This window comes from Mustela nigripes, chromosome 7 (genome assembly GCF_022355385.1).
Source record: "Mustela nigripes isolate SB6536 chromosome 7, MUSNIG.SB6536, whole genome shotgun sequence".
Taxonomy (NCBI): Eukaryota; Metazoa; Chordata; class Mammalia; order Carnivora; family Mustelidae; genus Mustela; species Mustela nigripes.
Genome location: NC_081563.1, coordinates 23,467,726 through 23,483,964, shown reverse-complemented (window position 1 = coordinate 23,483,964; position 16,239 = coordinate 23,467,726). Strand labels below are relative to the sequence as shown.

The 16,239-nt window shown below is 49.3% G+C and overlaps 1 protein-coding gene across 1 annotated transcript in view; it reads left to right on the top strand.

The window, feature by feature from the left end:
• The window catches only part of ALK (ALK receptor tyrosine kinase), a 673,357-nt gene that overhangs the window by 585,243 nt on the left and 71,875 nt on the right, over positions 1–16,239 (top strand). Inside the window, exons 10-11 of the mRNA XM_059405373.1 lie at positions 11,361–11,455; positions 11,628–11,753. Of these exons, the coding sequence (XP_059261356.1) occupies positions 11,361–11,455; positions 11,628–11,753 (221 nt within the window). The remainder of the gene's footprint in view (positions 1–11,360; positions 11,456–11,627; positions 11,754–16,239) is intronic.

The following is a 16,239-nucleotide window of genomic DNA, read 5'->3' as shown; positions in this document are numbered from 1 at the left end:
GGGACACAATGGCCCTTTCCCCCACGTGCCTTTTCAAGTCACCACTCTTGCACGTCTTTGACTGTCTCCACTTCAGAACTAGAGCATAAGTCCCAATAACCACTTTTCATTTGAAAATGTATTCATGTACCATGTCTAACAAAGGCATAAAAATAAAATACATTTAACAAATCACCCTTGAGTAGAAACTAAAGTTCACTTCCATTGGGACCAACACAGAAAATCTAGGTCATACAATAGCTACACGGTACCCAGGAGAAACCAGCAGAGGGTCAGGTCCTGCCTGAGTTCTTCACCTTCTGCCTGCCTTCCCTTCCGCAAAAGTTTCCACTTGTAGCTGCTTTGCCTCCACCATTTCCATGCAGGAAAGACACCTATGGAAGGAGTGGATGTCACCCCTGCAAACCCCAAAAACCAGTGTCAGCTGCCCCTCTACAAGGTAGGCTGTGTCAACTGTCACAGCAGCTTCTAGAACTCCCTGAACTCTGTCCCATATTCCTTGTACCCACAGCAGCCATGCACTCTGAGGCAGAGTGCTTTACCCCCTCACAACTCTAGGTATCCACTCTGTCCCACACTTCTGGGTAGCTGGGACAGATGTCATCCCCCATTTTCAGGTGAGAAGATGGAGGCACAGAAGTGTTAATCAAGGTACAGGTAGTTCATTAAACATAAAGACTCTTCCTCAGAGCTCCTTCCACCTGCTTCCATCCTCTAGTGTAAAATGGTACCAACCTCCCAAGTCACCCAGATATTATGTGTGTAACCAGCCAACACTTACTGCCCTACTTGATGCCAGACAACAGTCTTACCTGGACAAGCAATGTATTTCAGCCCTCTAGGAATGTCATCTAAGGGGAAGTCTGGTAGGAAACCAAAACCTTTGCATCACAAGGCAGTCAAGGCCAGGAAAGAAGAAAGCACAGAAAGAGAGAAGAGCATGAGGCTCAATCAAGCCACAGCTTCTGGGGCTCCTTACTTGCCAATCGGCCCCTCTCTGGTAGCCAGTTTGGGGTTCTCCCTCTGCCAGATATGCCCACACTAATGGAAGCAGAGAGCAATGACTGTCCTCCTGGGTAGTTTGCATTTGTTCATTCATTCACTATCAACAGAAGCACATCAAGGACTTGCTCAGGAGTGGCCCCAACAGGCCCCAAAGTCAGAGGAGGGGCAGTGGGAAGGGGAAGATCTCAAGGCTCTCTTTCCCAGGCAGCATCTACCCCTCCTGAGTAAGTCTGACTGCCCTGAGTCCATGTACACAGGCAAAACCCAGCACTTCCAGGGCCCTCCTCCGAGTAGGTAAAGAAACAAGATGTTCTCTGCCCTTAGCCAGCTGTGGCAGGTCAAGTGTCCCTTCCTGAAGCTACAGGGGGTGGGGATCACCACATGCTTATTAACATCAACCTGACTCAGTTCTTTGAACCAGGATAAAATGGTAGGTTCCAGTGTGATTTTAGACCAAACAGGGTGAATAACACTGATAAAACCCAGCAAGCTCAGGGCCCTTCATGGACAACTTGACTTTGCTCTTCTTGCCTTCCCCAGAGAGATGAGAGAAATAACATCCCAGAGCACTAGACCAAACTCTAGTTTGGTCTAGTCCACCTTGCCTCACTCAGGGGTGTCCTTAGTCCTGGAGTGGTATAGGGTATGCATTGTAGATGAAAGGGAAGGGTTCTTCAGAGTCCTGCAGCCAGCCAAGGGCTAACTTTACCTGTCATCCTACCTCCAGGAGGGAGTTAGTCATCAACCCACCTATGTCACATACACGAAGAACACCTAAGTAACTAGGTCTGCGCTACATGAGATGTTAGTTGGGTAACACTACGCAGAGTATCATGAAACCTCCAATCTTCAGGGATACACAAAAAGAAATGTATTTCTCGCCCATGTGAAATCCAAAATGAGTGTGCTAGTTGGAGGGTGGACTTCCATCTTGTCATCCAGGGGCCCAGGCTCCTTCTCCCTGAGGCTCAATCCTTTTCTCCAGTTTTGGAATCCTTTACATTGAGACAGCCAATGGAGAAAGAGCATGGGGGGAATCTCACATAGATTTTTGTGAGTCGTCACTTCAGTTCAGTTTCCATTGGCTAGAATTCGGTCACACGGCTATGCTTACCTACAAGGGATACTGAGGAATGTAGTTTAGCTGTGAGTCCAGAAGAAAAGGAAATGGATTTGATGGGGAGAAAGAGAAAAGATATGTTGTGTCATGGAATATAGCCCCATCTCTACACATCTATCAAAGTGTCACTTGGGAATACCAGTTCCTTATTTAGCTACTCCAAGCACTGATCAGTCTTTTCCTAGAACTTTCATAATTCAAGGATGAAATCAATTCCAGGATCTATCCTAAAGCATTAATATTTCATTCCCAAAATTTTATGATGTAACAAAACCTTTACTTTCTTGCAGAAATCACTCAGAATTTCCCTCATTGAATTTTTCCTTTCTAAAATCAAAACATAAAACAAAAAGTATTTTTGAGAAGGCTTAAAACTAGCAGGATACCATAGGACAACAGTTGAAAAACTTAGCTAAATATTTTTCAAATTCCTTTTTTATTTTATTTTTATTTTTAAAAAATTTTTATTATGTTCAATGATTCATTAATTGCATATAACACCCAGAACACATCATAACACATATCCTCCTTAATACCCATCACCTGGCTACTCCATCCCCCCATGCCCCTCTCTTCTGTAACCCTCAGTTTGTTTCCCAGACTCCAGAGTCCCTCATGGTTTGTCTCCCTCCTTAATTTCTTCCCCTTCAGTTTTCCCTCCCTTCCCCTATGGTCCTCCATGCTATTCCTTATGTTCCATGTATGAGTAAAACCATATGATAATTGTCTTTCTCTCTTTCTTTGCTTGACTTATTTCACTTAGCATAACCCCTTCCAGTTCCCTCCAGGTTGATGCATATGGTAGGTATTCATCTTTTCTGATGGCTGAATAATATTCCATTGTATCTATGAACCACATCTTCTTTTCCCATTCATCTGTTGAAAGACAGCTCAGCTCCTTCCACAGTTTGGCTATTGTGGACATTGCTGCTATGAACACTGGTGCTCATGTGCCCCTTCTTTTCACTACATCTATATCTTTGGGATAAATACCTAGTAGTGCAATTCCTGGGTCATAGGATAACTCTGTTTTTTGTTTTTTGTTTTTTTTTTTTATAAAGATTTTATTTATTTATTTGACAGAGATCACAAGTGGGCAGAGAGGCAGTCAGAGAGAGAGAGGAGGAAGCAGGCTCCCTGCTGAGCAGAGAAGCCGGATGTGGGGCTTGATCCCAGGACCCTGGGATCATGACCTGAGCCGAAGGCAGAGGCTTTAACCCACTGAGCCACCCAGGCACCCCAGGATAACTCTGTTTTTAATGTCTCGAGGAACCTCCATACTGTTTTCCAGAGTGGCTGTTCCGGGTTGGATTCCCACCAAAAGCGTTATAGGGTTCCCCTTTCTCCACATCCTTGCCAACATTTGTTGTTTCCTGCCTTGTTAATTTTTGCCATTCTAACTGGTGTAAGGAGGTGTCTCATTGTGGTTTTGGTTTGTATTTCCCTGATGGCTAGTGATGTTGAACATTTTTTCATGTGACTTTAACCATTTTTATGTCTTCTTTGGAGAAGTGTCTGTTCATGTCTTCTGCCCATTCTTTAACTGGATTATTTGTTTTTTTGGATGTTGAGTTGAGAAGTTCTTTCTAGATCTTGGATATCGGCCCTTTTCTCGTCATTTGCAAATATCTTCTCCCATTCCATGGGTTGCCTCTTAGTTTTGTTGACTATTTCCTTTGCTCTGCAGAAGCTTTTTATCTTGATGAAGTCCCAAAATTTCATTTTTACTTTTTGTTTCCTTTGCCTTGGAAACATGTCTTGAAAGAAATTGCTGTCGGCGATGTCAAAGAGGTTACTGCCTATGTTTTCCGCTAGGATTTTGATGGATTCCTGTCTCACACTGAGGTCTTTCATTCATTTCGAGTTTATCTTTGTGTATGGTATAAGAGAATGGTCTGGTTTCATTCTTCTGGATGTGGATGTCCAATTTTCCCAACACAATTTACTGAAGAGGCTTTTTTCCATTGGATATTTTTTCCTGATTTATCAAAGATTAGTTAATCACAGAGTTGAGGGGCCATTTCTGGAGTCTCTGTACTGTTCCATTGATCTGTGTGTCTGTTTTTGTCCCAATACCGTGCTGTCTTAATGATCACAGTTCTGTAATATAGATTGAAGTCAGGCATCATGATGCTTCCACCTTTAGTTTTCTTTTTCAAAATTCCCCTAGAAATTTGGGGTCTTTTCTGGATCCATACAAATTATAGGATTGTTTGTTCCAGCTCTGTGAAAAGTGCCAATGGTATTTTGATAGGGATTGCATTGAAAGTGTAGATCAAATTCATTTTTTTATAATGCAGAGCCCTGGGCTCTAGTCACAGAGATTCTAACTCAGGAGGTCACAAGTGAGGCCAAGGATACATTTTTTTTTTTTAAGTTTCTTAAGTGATTTTGATGTTTGACCACATTTGGAAGGCACCAGCATAAAATGTCAGATTCAGAGATGTCTTGTGGACAAGACAGGGAATTGAGTGACTAGGGAAGGATCGCTGTCACATTGTCAGCAAACATATATTAAGCCCCCATCAAGCACATAGGATCGAAAGGTGTGTGGGACCCAGCCTCTTGCCAGTCACAGGCCTGCATGCTGGGGATGGGGACAAACACGGAGCATACACACTGAGAGGCAAACAGTAACACATGCGGTATTATGCAGAGTCTGACAGCATGGAAAGCGGTCAGATGGCGTGGTGGCCTCCCTGTCAGGGTGGATATCATGGAGAACATAGATTACTATAAGACGGACCTTGATATATATCTGTATCAATATCAACATCGATATATAGATATATAAATTTAGATCTTCCAGAAGTGGGACAGGGACAAGAGCATTCCAAAGAATGCTCATCAGGGTGAGTGGTGGCTTATAGGCAGGAATGTTTTATGTGGGTTCGTTCAAGAAGAGCCAACTACATTGTGTCAGAGAATCCTTGGGAGAAGGTAAGCATGGATATTGGGCCACATAGTTTGGACTCTGCACTACAGAGGATGGGAAACCAGAGCAAGGAGACTATTGAAAGCTCTGTGAGGGACCAAATGTGAAATGCTCTGAGCCTGGAAGTAGAGCTCAGAAGGAGGGGAGAAGGGCTGGAGGAGAAGAGGCCTCTTCTGTTGCCACCTTCTATGGTGCCATTGGCTCAGGACAGCCTTGGGCCAACCCTCCTAGAAGAGAGGGAGAGATGTGGCTGGGGGCTCAGCAGCACACTGTGCAGCAAGGCATAGATATATACAAATCAAACATTCATAACTATGAAAAGATCTGGCCCTGTTTCTTTCTCAGAAAATATCCCAGATCACTGGAGCAAGGACTAGATTAGCAATTCTGAGCTTTAAATCCTATTTCTAACACCGATTTACTGTGACGTTTGGGACAAGTTGTTGCTTTTGATTGCTAAGTTTCCACAATCAAGAGTGCAAAGCAGTGAGACAGATCCTGCCTGTGAGCCTGGTTTTAAGAAGTAGTCGCTCAAAATGGCAATAAGTGAACCCCTTTAGAATAACAGGATGTTTGGATCTGCTCGAGATTTCCTCGGTGATATCCACAGCCCAATATTCAAGTCAACAGATGCACGTGTTTTTCATAACACTTAGTGCCTCTGAGGATGTAGACCTAAGTTCTCGACCTTTCTCTCCCCAAGCACAAAGTTTGGAATTTAGGGGGAAACTGGATGCTGGTATTTGGAAAAAAGCAGAATCCAATTCTATGCATGCTGTTCTCTAAGATCTCATCGATGCTCACCACTTCCACTCTCACCTCTGTGCAGGTGACACAGGGTCCTTATCTCACCTGAGTCTCATACCTGGGTTTCTGGCTGCCTGATTGGCATCCTTCCCATGCTTTCAATATGCCCCCAACACCCCGCTTCTATGTGATTCTTCTGTCCATAGCCCTACCATTATCCTAGACATTCAGTTCTTCAAAATCTTTCTTGACTTCTCTCTCACTGCCCAGATTCAGTGTTTTCCCAGGTTGTACACTCTAGCTCTATGGGGGCAGAGCTAAAAAGATGTATGGAAATCTCCTAGTCACTGAATAATATGAGTCACCTATCATCTGAATTCCTCAAGGTCAAGGTCGATGTCTTGCGCATCTCTATACTCCCAGCTGCAGACACAGTGCATGAACACAGAGTAGGAGCTCTAATAGTCTTTACCCAAAGGCAGAAGGGGAGATACAGAACTTACAACACTGCTGAGGAGGCACAGATTTCTAATAAAAATATAAAACAGCAACAATGAACTAGAAACTAGAATGCTAAAGGAAAGCTTCCGTTCTTAAAAATAGATTTATCTACATCACAGAGTTGTGTGTGTGTTTTCAAACCAAGATGTTGCCTAACAAATTTCTGTGACTTGCCCAGGGTCCTACCAAGTATGTAGCCCAGTCCTCACTCCACTCTACCTTTTGAAACTCAGCCCTCAACAAGCAGAGAAAGCTGCTAATTCACCCTCATAAAGATATTTCTGTCAGTCAGGAAAGAAGGGAACCAGCAACCAGCCTTTTCCTGGGTCTTCTCACCATGAACAGTGCCTCTGTCTCTGGCATCCTCTCAGCCCTCAAAGCCATAATCCCACACAGCAGCAAAGAGTAGAGGAAGAGACCAGGGTTGGAAATGTCTTTGTGTCCTGAGAAAGGTACAGTAGATGTCTCAGTCTCTTGAGCAGAATGGATACAGATGCCATCTAGCTCTGGATGGCCTTCCAAAGGACCCCAGTTGTTCCAAGGGATCCCTGGGCCAAGGGCATGACCCCTCCTTCCTCAGGGCACCTGACAGTTTGGAGCCTGCTGAGCAGGTGTATCTGTGCACAGAACCACCACCACCACCACCACCCCCGCCAATCCCCGCCAGGTCAGGGCTCCAAGAAGCAAGATCTGCCCTTCTCCTTTTCCTTCAAATTTAGGATGCAGAATGAGAAAATGAAAGCGCAAAGTGGGAACTTGCCAGAGTAGAGCATCTTCCCGCCCTGCAGTCTGGTGGAACACCCTCGTGGGAGGCCTTGCCGACTGGTGGCATGCCAGGGCAAACGTGGGAACCAGGACCATTAGTCACACACAGCCAGTGCCTGGAAGCCTGGGACTGAGATTGTTGAAGAGTGGGAGTGATTTTCTCTGCTTGCTAAGCTTGGCTAAAAAACTCATTTTCTCCCCTCTTCCACCCCATAGGGCTCCCTCACAAAAGCCAGTTCATTGTGAAAGATCTCTATGGCCTTTGGCAACCTGGGAATCACTCTGTAGTGACTCCCTTTCACTGCTGTGGGGATCATGATCCCCGGAAGGGAAACCAAGTCAGAGGATGGTAAATTCCTTCTGAGAGTTAGGGCTGAGCAGGAAGAGAGGGTGCTTTCAGCCACTGAGCCTGGCCGTTAATGTCCAGACCCACTTTCCTATCTCAGAGCTGACTTCCAGAGTCAGGCCAGGCACCCATGTCCAGTGCGGGTCATGGTGATCTGAGCCAGGCTGGTCCCGGCAACCCAAAGCCGGCCGTCAGCCGCTCCTCTTCGACCGGTATCCGAAGTCAGTTATGCAGATAATAGGATGGATGCTGCAGGGCCTTCTCATCACATACATTATTCTAATAGAAATGCATAACGCGACCCAAGCTCTGTGACAGTCCATTTTAGAAGACTTTTGCCGAGCAAATCAAGTGCTCAGGGAGAAATTGGAGAAAGCATTTTTCCTCAGCAGTATCTGCCAGCTCGATCCTAAGCAGCCAGAGCCCAGACAAGCCCCAGCTGCGAAAAGGGTTGCGGAACACTGCCCCACCCCCCAAGCCCACTAAATGGTCCAGAGGAATCTGAGATGTGGTGCCCATCCATTAAATAAATGCCTTTTACCCAGGCGGGCCATTCTTTCTTGCTCTCTCTCTCTAAAGCCTTGCTATTCCCCCAGTCCACATTCAGACACACACCTTTTTGTCAGCTACTTAAAATCATTAAGTGAACTTAATTAGTTTGTCCATCCCCAAGGCTGCCACGGTGGCAAATAAGGCATTATATTCACTGTCCATTAGCAGTCTGTTGCCTGAACGAGACTGTGCCTTTTTGGAGCGGTGCATGAGCCATGTCAGCATTTCCGATGCAGAGATCTGCCCGGTGAGCCTGGGAGACAATCAGTTTCAAGGCTGTCCCCTCCATACCTGGCCCACTGCCCCAGTGGCCACCTCCCTGAACCACCCCCCACCCCGGGACCAGTTTTCAACAGGCCTCTCTCTAAAGCCGAGCAAGAACAGAGTCGAGGGGTACGTTCTTTGTGCGAAGACAGGCTCCAACCGAGATCTCAAGCCAAGTCTGTTTTATCAACAAGTTCCAAACCCCACCAGCTGGAAAAAAAGAAAAACAACAATAATCCATGCAATCAAAAGTGTCTTATTTGGAAAAACTGAAAGAGCTGAGCAGGTGTAAACTATTGAGGGGCAGGGAGTGGAATCAACTGCTAAAGGCTAGAAAGAGCTCAGCTGCCTTGTTCTTAAATAGCACGGATTAGCGAGGGAGCTGGAGGAGGCCCAGAGAGCTTGCTCCTCCCTTCTCCTTGACCAGGCTGCTCAGAGAAGGAGGGCTAGGTTCTCCTAGCCATGAGGGCTCAGCTTTCTTTCTCCACACAGGGCTAAGGCTTCAGGATAAAGAGCGCTGGAGTAACCAAACATTTGTTAAAACCACCTGATACTCCTAATCCTGGAAGTAATGCAGCATGGACCTTGCCTTTCCTTAGACTCAGGGAAGTCCATCTGCTGCATGCTAGAACATTCCCTCAACCCTAGAGCAGTCTAACTGATGCATGCTAGAATGTTCCCTCAATCCTAGAGCAGTCTAACTGGTGCATGCTAGAACTTTCCCTCCATCCTAGAGAGTCTAACTGGTGCATGCTAGAACTTTCCCTCAATCCTAGAGAGTCTAACTGATGCATGCTAGAACTTTCCCTCCTCCTGGAGCAGTCTAACTGGTGCATGCTAGAACTTTCCCTTCATCCTAGAGCAGTCTAACTGGTGCATGCTAGAACTTTCCCTCAATCCCAAACCACTCCACCTAGTATATACCTAGTATAGACAAGACCCAAGGCCGCAGCTGACCTGGAGAGTGACTTGGTATCTGCACTTTTGGGGGAAAGCAATAGGAAAAACTGGTTGCATCAGAAAGACTAAGAACCTTAAGGAAATCTCACTCATCCTCAGCAGGGAGGGGAGAGAAGCAGAGCCAAGAGCAATCTCTTCTTCCCCTGAGGTTCAGCTGAAGACACTCAACCAGGTACCATCCAACACAGAGAATCCCAAATCTCCTGAATCTGGGTGGCCCTAATGGCCACCGGCCTCTTGCCTGGTGCCCCGAAGAACAGAAACTCCCAGATGGGTCCTGCTGTCCCCTCCCTGCCCCTGAACCTGCCACTGCCAGAGACTATTCTCAGAATGCCTCTGCTCCATACCTGCTGTCCCCACACCCCAGCGTGACCCACCTTCATCCCTCCCCCTCCGACCCCCTCCCTGCAGCCTCTGGAGTCTGGGGCACTTGGGGCAGGGTCGGCAGGGTGGCCTTGTGGGTGGAGGGAGGCCTCGTTGCATGTTTACATCTGACTCGACATCTGATTGAGTCTTCCCTGATTGTTAGGAGTGTTCCTGACTCCGACTATGTGCAATTCCCTATGTCAATCAAACTCTTTTAAACAGCAGCTGCCACTGCTGTTGCCTTGCAGAGCACTTTAGAAACTCTTCTATTTAGAGACCATTCCAGCCCAGCCTGCACCATGCCATCCATGCTAAGAGGCCCAGTGGCGGGTGGAGAACCTTGCAGCCCTAAACTCTCAGTAATGAAGAAGGAGAGCAGAGAGAAGGGAGGGAAAGCAGGCGAGAAAGGGGAGCTGTGTATCTCCCAGAAAGGGCCCACTTCGGGCAAAACAGGGGTTTTGTCCCTCTCCCCCGTGCTCAGCAGGTGCATACAGGTAATTCACTCGCTCTGGCAGCCCAGGCCGCCTGGAAGGGACACCCAGGATGCTCGGCACCTGGCCTGGCCCCTCAGCCTGTGGATGACAGATGAGGAGCTGGTGATCCGGAGTGGAGAAATGGGAAAGGTGGGCCGTGGGGCCTTCCCCACCGCTCTTCCACCCAGGGATGTGATTCTTTCTAGTCGCCATCCCCAAGGGGCTCTGTGCACCTGTTCTCTTGCGGTCTGCAAGCAGCCTCTCTCCTCACCCTGGCAGCTTCTGTAAACAGAACAAGACCACAGTGTCCCAGCCCCTGTTTGGCCCCTCAGAATGCCAGGCCTGGGTTTGTCCGGGCTGACCCGGGCTGGAGCTGGGGACTTATCCACGGGCCGCGTCCCCTGGGGAAATCTAAGGAAACCGTGACCTCACTGCGGCTCATGGAGAAGTCTGAGGCTGTGTGTACCCACTGGCCGCTCACCGCATCCTTCCGCACCCCTCACACGTGAACCACAGGGGCCCGGCCCTGTGCTGAGCCGTTCCTCACTCTGGTTCCTCCGCCGCAGATGCCCTCCCCTCACTGTTCCTCGCCCCACATCCTGGTCTTCCTTTGAAACCCACTTCAAGGCTGCCTTCTCTGTGAGCAAACCTAAGTAGGTTTACTATTAATTCAGGCTGCTCTGTGTTGGTTACAAACACTTCCAGGGATCAGAGCCAAATTATTTAATATTCAACAATGGGTCAGGCACCACACAGAGCAACCCCAGTGGAGACTGACATTGGCTAAGATGCCAGATCCTTGAGGAACCGCTCCCCCCCCCCCCCGCCACCGCTACACTGTGCCGGGGGTTAACCTCTCTGTTGCTAAATAATGAGAAAAACAGGGGAAAAAAGCCAGGAAGAAGCCAGGCTGCCTGAGGCAACAAGCAGGGGACACTTGGGGGACAGTGGCTGTTATCAGTTGGCACAAAGCTATTTTAGTAATGACTTCGGCTCCCTCAGGGAGCACCTGCTGAATATCAAGCCTACCCATTCCCGCCCGCCCTCCCCACCCAGTAAGTGAAAGAGGTCTCCGAGGAGTTTCCGAGCCGTTTCAGGGAGCCCCGCACCAAGCCCCAAACTCCAGAACGGATTAACCTATGGAACAATCCCTCAGACAGGGAAGTAGAGGACAGCTCCCTTCTCACAACTGCTCTGCCATGAAGGAAGACTGACCAAAAGGGCAGCTGTGAGCCCCTCATGGGCACACGGCCGCCCGACGCTGAGTCCTGCCAGGTGACCGACCCACGCCGTTCCTCACCCAGGGTCCTCTTACCACACCTACAGGTTCTGGCTGCAGATGGTTGCTTGGTGGGGACAAGGATCCAGAGCTACTGTGGCTTTTGACAATATCTCCATCAGCCTGGACTGCTACCTCACCAGTGAGTTCCCCCTGTCCCTGTCACTTGTCCCCAACCCAGACGACCCACGGCCACACTCTCCCTCCTTAACCTGAGCCCACCCGCCTCCCCCACCTTCCCTGGGCATATTTCTCTCTCTCTCCCTTAAACCGAGCCTCACTTAACTCAGCCCGTGGGGTCTTCTCTTCTCTAGTCAGTGGGGAGGACAAGATGCCACAGAATACGGCACCCAAATCAAGAAATCTGTTTGAGAGAAACCCAAGCAAGGAGCCGAAAGCCTGGGAAAATACAAGAGAGACTCCCATCTTTGACCCCACAGGTAAGGGTTCGACTTACAAACTTGAGCGAGGTCGTTTTGTTGTTGTTGTTGTTGTTGTTGTTGTTGTTGCAAAAGGCAGAAGAAAGATACGGGCTGTGATGGCGGTAGGGAGCTGTGTTTAAAGAATAAAAGAGTCAACCGCTAAAAGGACCATCACCTACACCCTGGCTGTGTGGCTGTAAAAGAAGGTCATTAGGGTCTCTAATTTTCTGGCTGAATGGATCATCTGGAAGTTGAGTGAACTTCTCCTCTGTGCCTAGGGAGGACCCAGGAACAGACCCTGGAGTACCAAGCCAATCTCCTTTCCTCAAACTCCGTCCCTTGAAATCACTCCCCCTTTACAGAGCAAAGCAAACCTTACACCAGATTTCTTCTCTTCCTAAAGAGTGTTGGGTCCACTGTGCAAAGCCGGGCTAGCCCATCACAGGTAAAGGCCCAAAATCTTCAGATTCAACACGATTCCCCAAAGCTTGGCTGCCTTCCAAAGCTGTCTGATTCAGCATCTTCTGGGCTGAAGGACTTCCCATGGGGACTTCAAACACAGTCTTCTTCAGCCTCTGGCTCTAAACCATGGTGTGACTTCTCAGCTATTCTTCGTACCAGGAGGAAATCTCTTAGAATCGGTTTCCAAAGCCAGTATGATGTTCCTGAGCAGATGCTAGATCTGTGAGCCTCGCCCCAGAGAAGCTGGGGCCTGACACTAGCAGGTCAAGGGATTCCCCCAGGTGGTCTGGGTGCCTGGGTATGGGAGTGAGATGAGTAATCTGGAGAAGCATGTGCACAGCACTGTCCACCCACACCCTTTTTCCTATAAAAGATCACTTTATTAAAATCACAATAGATAAATGATAAATTTCTGCTTATAATGTGAAATCCTTGTTTAGTGCAAAGTTCAAAGGAAAAAAAACACCTTCATACTAAATTCATTGACTCTCAACTTATTTCATAAATATCAGCTTTGGTTTATCTTCAAAGAAAGAAACCCCTTCCTTTCTCTGGTTAAAAAGCCACCCCAGGTGTAGCTCTCTCTGTCCCGGATTCCTGCCTGATCGAGCGGCCGGACCAGGGGGAAAGGGTTCGTTGCTTTTCCCCCTCACCTCTCCCCTCTCCTCTCTTCCTCTTTAACTAAAACCTCAGAACACCCTTTCATTTGTCCACATGAAAGGGAACCTGCTGCCTCTATTTCCCTACTCTGCCCCGTTGTTCATGAAAACGGCCAAGGTGAGGCAAGCGACCTTCTGTCCATCGTCGGCTGCCCCGCCACCCCACCCCGGGGACAGACCTCCAGGACTCCCTGGGTCCTGGTCAGTGACTGCCTCCCTGCAGTGCATTCAGGACAGGTTCAGCAAACCTCGTGGCAGACCCTGGCCCCACCTTGCCACCAGCACTGATTACATAGCAGGGGCTCTGGGAACACCTGTGGATTGACAGGGGGTCAGAGAGCGGGGGGGAGGCCTGAGGCTTGAGCTCAGTTCTCAGATTTTAGCAGCCAGCACTTAGCAATCTGACTCCCGGTTTATTGCCATATGACTCCCACTGTCCCTAAAAGGCTCATCGATGAGGGTCTGCCCAGTGGCCAATCAGACTAACAAAATCATGAGGCAACTGGAAAGCAGCCATGCTCCCCACCACCTCCAAATAGAAGGAGCAGCGAGTGGCTGCCCGAGAGTCCGGAGCTTCCTCTGCTGCCCAAACCAGCCTCAGAGCAAGGGTCAGGGGTTGGGGGGCGGTGATCAGCATTCCATCTCCAGACTCCCTTCTGCAATGATCCCACCTCCAAGGGAAGAGGACGCTGAGGCAAATTCAACCCCCAGCAGCCTCAGTGGGTTCCTTGGAAAGGCTTTAGAAAACTGAATACAGAGGCCATGTTTTCCCAGGAACCCACTCTTGCGCTGGGGAGCTCAAGGGGAGGGAGAAACTGAGGTAGGCTCCCAGCTGACAGATGTCCCAGCCCCAGCACCCCCTGATTCATCAGGAAAGGCAGGAGCAGGGTCACCCTTCCCCACCCCCACAGGACAAGCCCATCACGCCCCCTGGGTGCCACTCATGGTCAGGGAGATCAGGCCACCCTGGGTCCATGCTGTGGCCCTCCCTCATCTAGCTTTCATCTAGAACTACAAACGGTTCCTGTACACTTCCTCTGTGGCCAGTTACGTGCTCAGAGATGCTGAGCGGAGCAAGACCCAGGTCAGGGGGTCAAAGAACTCCAGTCTACAAGAGAGCACGGATAGACGGGGAGGAGTGGCCTGTGAGCCAGCAGGTGACAGCCTGCGAGGTGAAGCTGGGCCCAGCTCTGAGCTTCTGCCTGCGAGGGCCTCTAGAGAAGAAGGGGCGGGGGGGTTGGGGGGAGCCTGCAGTGTGAGGGGAGGGGAAGGGAAGGAGCTATCAGGAGCCCATCTGCCTGCTTGACACCGGGCCGGGTGTTTCATACACCAACCCATCCCGACTTCACTCTGGCCAGGGAGAGTGGTTGTCATTACCACTGTGGGATGAGAAGATGGTTGAGAGGGATGAGTCCCCCAGCGGGTAGGGAATGGAGCCAGGATGTGACCCTGAAGTCTACAATCTTTCAGCCAACTAAGCCACTCCAGGTAGCCAAGTCTAGAGAGTAACACTGAACATGGGGAAGAGCAGGAGAGCTTCCCAGACAAAAGGCCCAGCCTGTCCAGGAAACACATCAGTTCCCAGCCTTCCAGCCAAGGATGGGGGAGACCAGATAACAAGATGTCCTTGCCAACGTTCAGCGCTGTCAGTTTCTGCGGCGCTGGGCCAAGGGCAGCTGGTGGCATTTCCACTCTCCTCCTGGCAAGTGTTAGAGCACCTCCTAAAAACAAAAAGGTTACACAGGGGCTTTTAAAAACAGTCACTCACAACACACCCAGGTCTCCCTAAACACTCTGCACATCCCCTGAGTCAGGCCCGCGATGAGGTCCTGACCTCCATCCAGCCCTAGGGGTTCCTTCACCCCGAAGCCCACAGGGCAGAGCTGAGCGCCTGGAGCTTCTAGGCAGGGGAAAGCCTGTCCAGGTGCTTCGTGGAGCTTTCTCGGAAGCCTGAGTCACTTTAGCTAATCAGAAGAAACTGAGAGAGAAAACGGGGCAAGTATTAAGTCTGGGAAAATTACATTTGTCAGCTTTGCACATACAATTACGTTAACCAAATGCTTGGGATAATGCAATCACAGGGCTGCAGAGCTCACTCTCTCTCTCTCTCTCTCTGTCTCTCTCTCAGCAGTAATGAATGTGCAGGCAGGCTCTGTCACCGCCCACCAAAGCCCAGAAAAGGACAGACAGGACCCTCAAGGCCCATGACCCTGCCTCAGCTTCCTTACCCCTCTCTCCTTCTCCTGTGAGCTCACGTGTTGTATAGGGAGAGCAGAAAACTTACATGAGAACCAGCCCAAACCTTGGGCCCAACCCACAAGTATTAGTAGCTCACGGAGCCCTGGCATCAAACTACACTCTCGCCTCTGAGTTGGTTAGTTATGGTTGGTTTACTGCCTTCTGAGTTCTCATCTCTTGCCAAAGGGCAGGGGGACAATTAAAACTACATAGGACCATGGAAAGAGCACTGGACCAGGAGTCAGCAGGTCTGTGCCCAGCCTTGGCAGGCCTGCACTAGCAGGCTGTGGTCCTGGGGAGGGTCCTGCCCCCGCACAACCTTCTCTCTCCTCATCTAACAGCTGGGGCGTGTCAGTAAGGCCCCCAAGTAGCAGAGCTAGAGGAGAGCCGCTAATGCTAAGGCAAAGGCAAGAAAACTGCTTCTTTTAATAGTCCAGGTTTAAAGTAGACATCTCCAGGTCCCTCCCCATCACCAGCCCCACGGTTTTAAGAGCTGAAGGGATAGGGTGTAAGGGAGCCAGAGCTTCCTTGGTCCATCTCTCTAATGAACCCATGGCATTGTTCATGTGCCCAGAAGAAAGGGTGGCAGACTGTCCATTTCCACACATGCTCCTACGGTTCAAGAACAGATGCCAATTTCAATGAGAAAGTTTTATGTGTTTCATATAAATTGATTGAGTCTATTTCTGCTAAATGCATTATCCATTCACCACAGAACAACTATTAGAGTTAATAGAATTTGTAGTGAGAGCCATTATGGTCCACGCGTGCCCTTCTGGGGATGACAGCATTGTTGCAAGGCGGGCTTGCCAGGGCCCGGCCCCCTCCCTCAGAACCTGTCTTCTCGTTTCCACCAGAACCTTCTGCGTTCACGCGCTGCAGGCCGGGTCTAGCTCACTGTGGTGGCATGCCCACATAGTGGGGAGTTGCAGAGTTCCTGACCAAATAAATGTACTGTAATCCAGCCCCAAACAAATCATAGCATCCTGTGGGCACTGCACGTAGCTCCCTACAAGCAGCGGGGAGCTGGGGTCACTGCTTTTGCCTTAGCTCCTTACTGTGGGCCAGTTTGGGAGGCAGGAGGGGAGGACAGGAAACAAGTAAGAAGAGAAGCCCCGGGGAGCCCCACTCACCCCCCGCAGTGG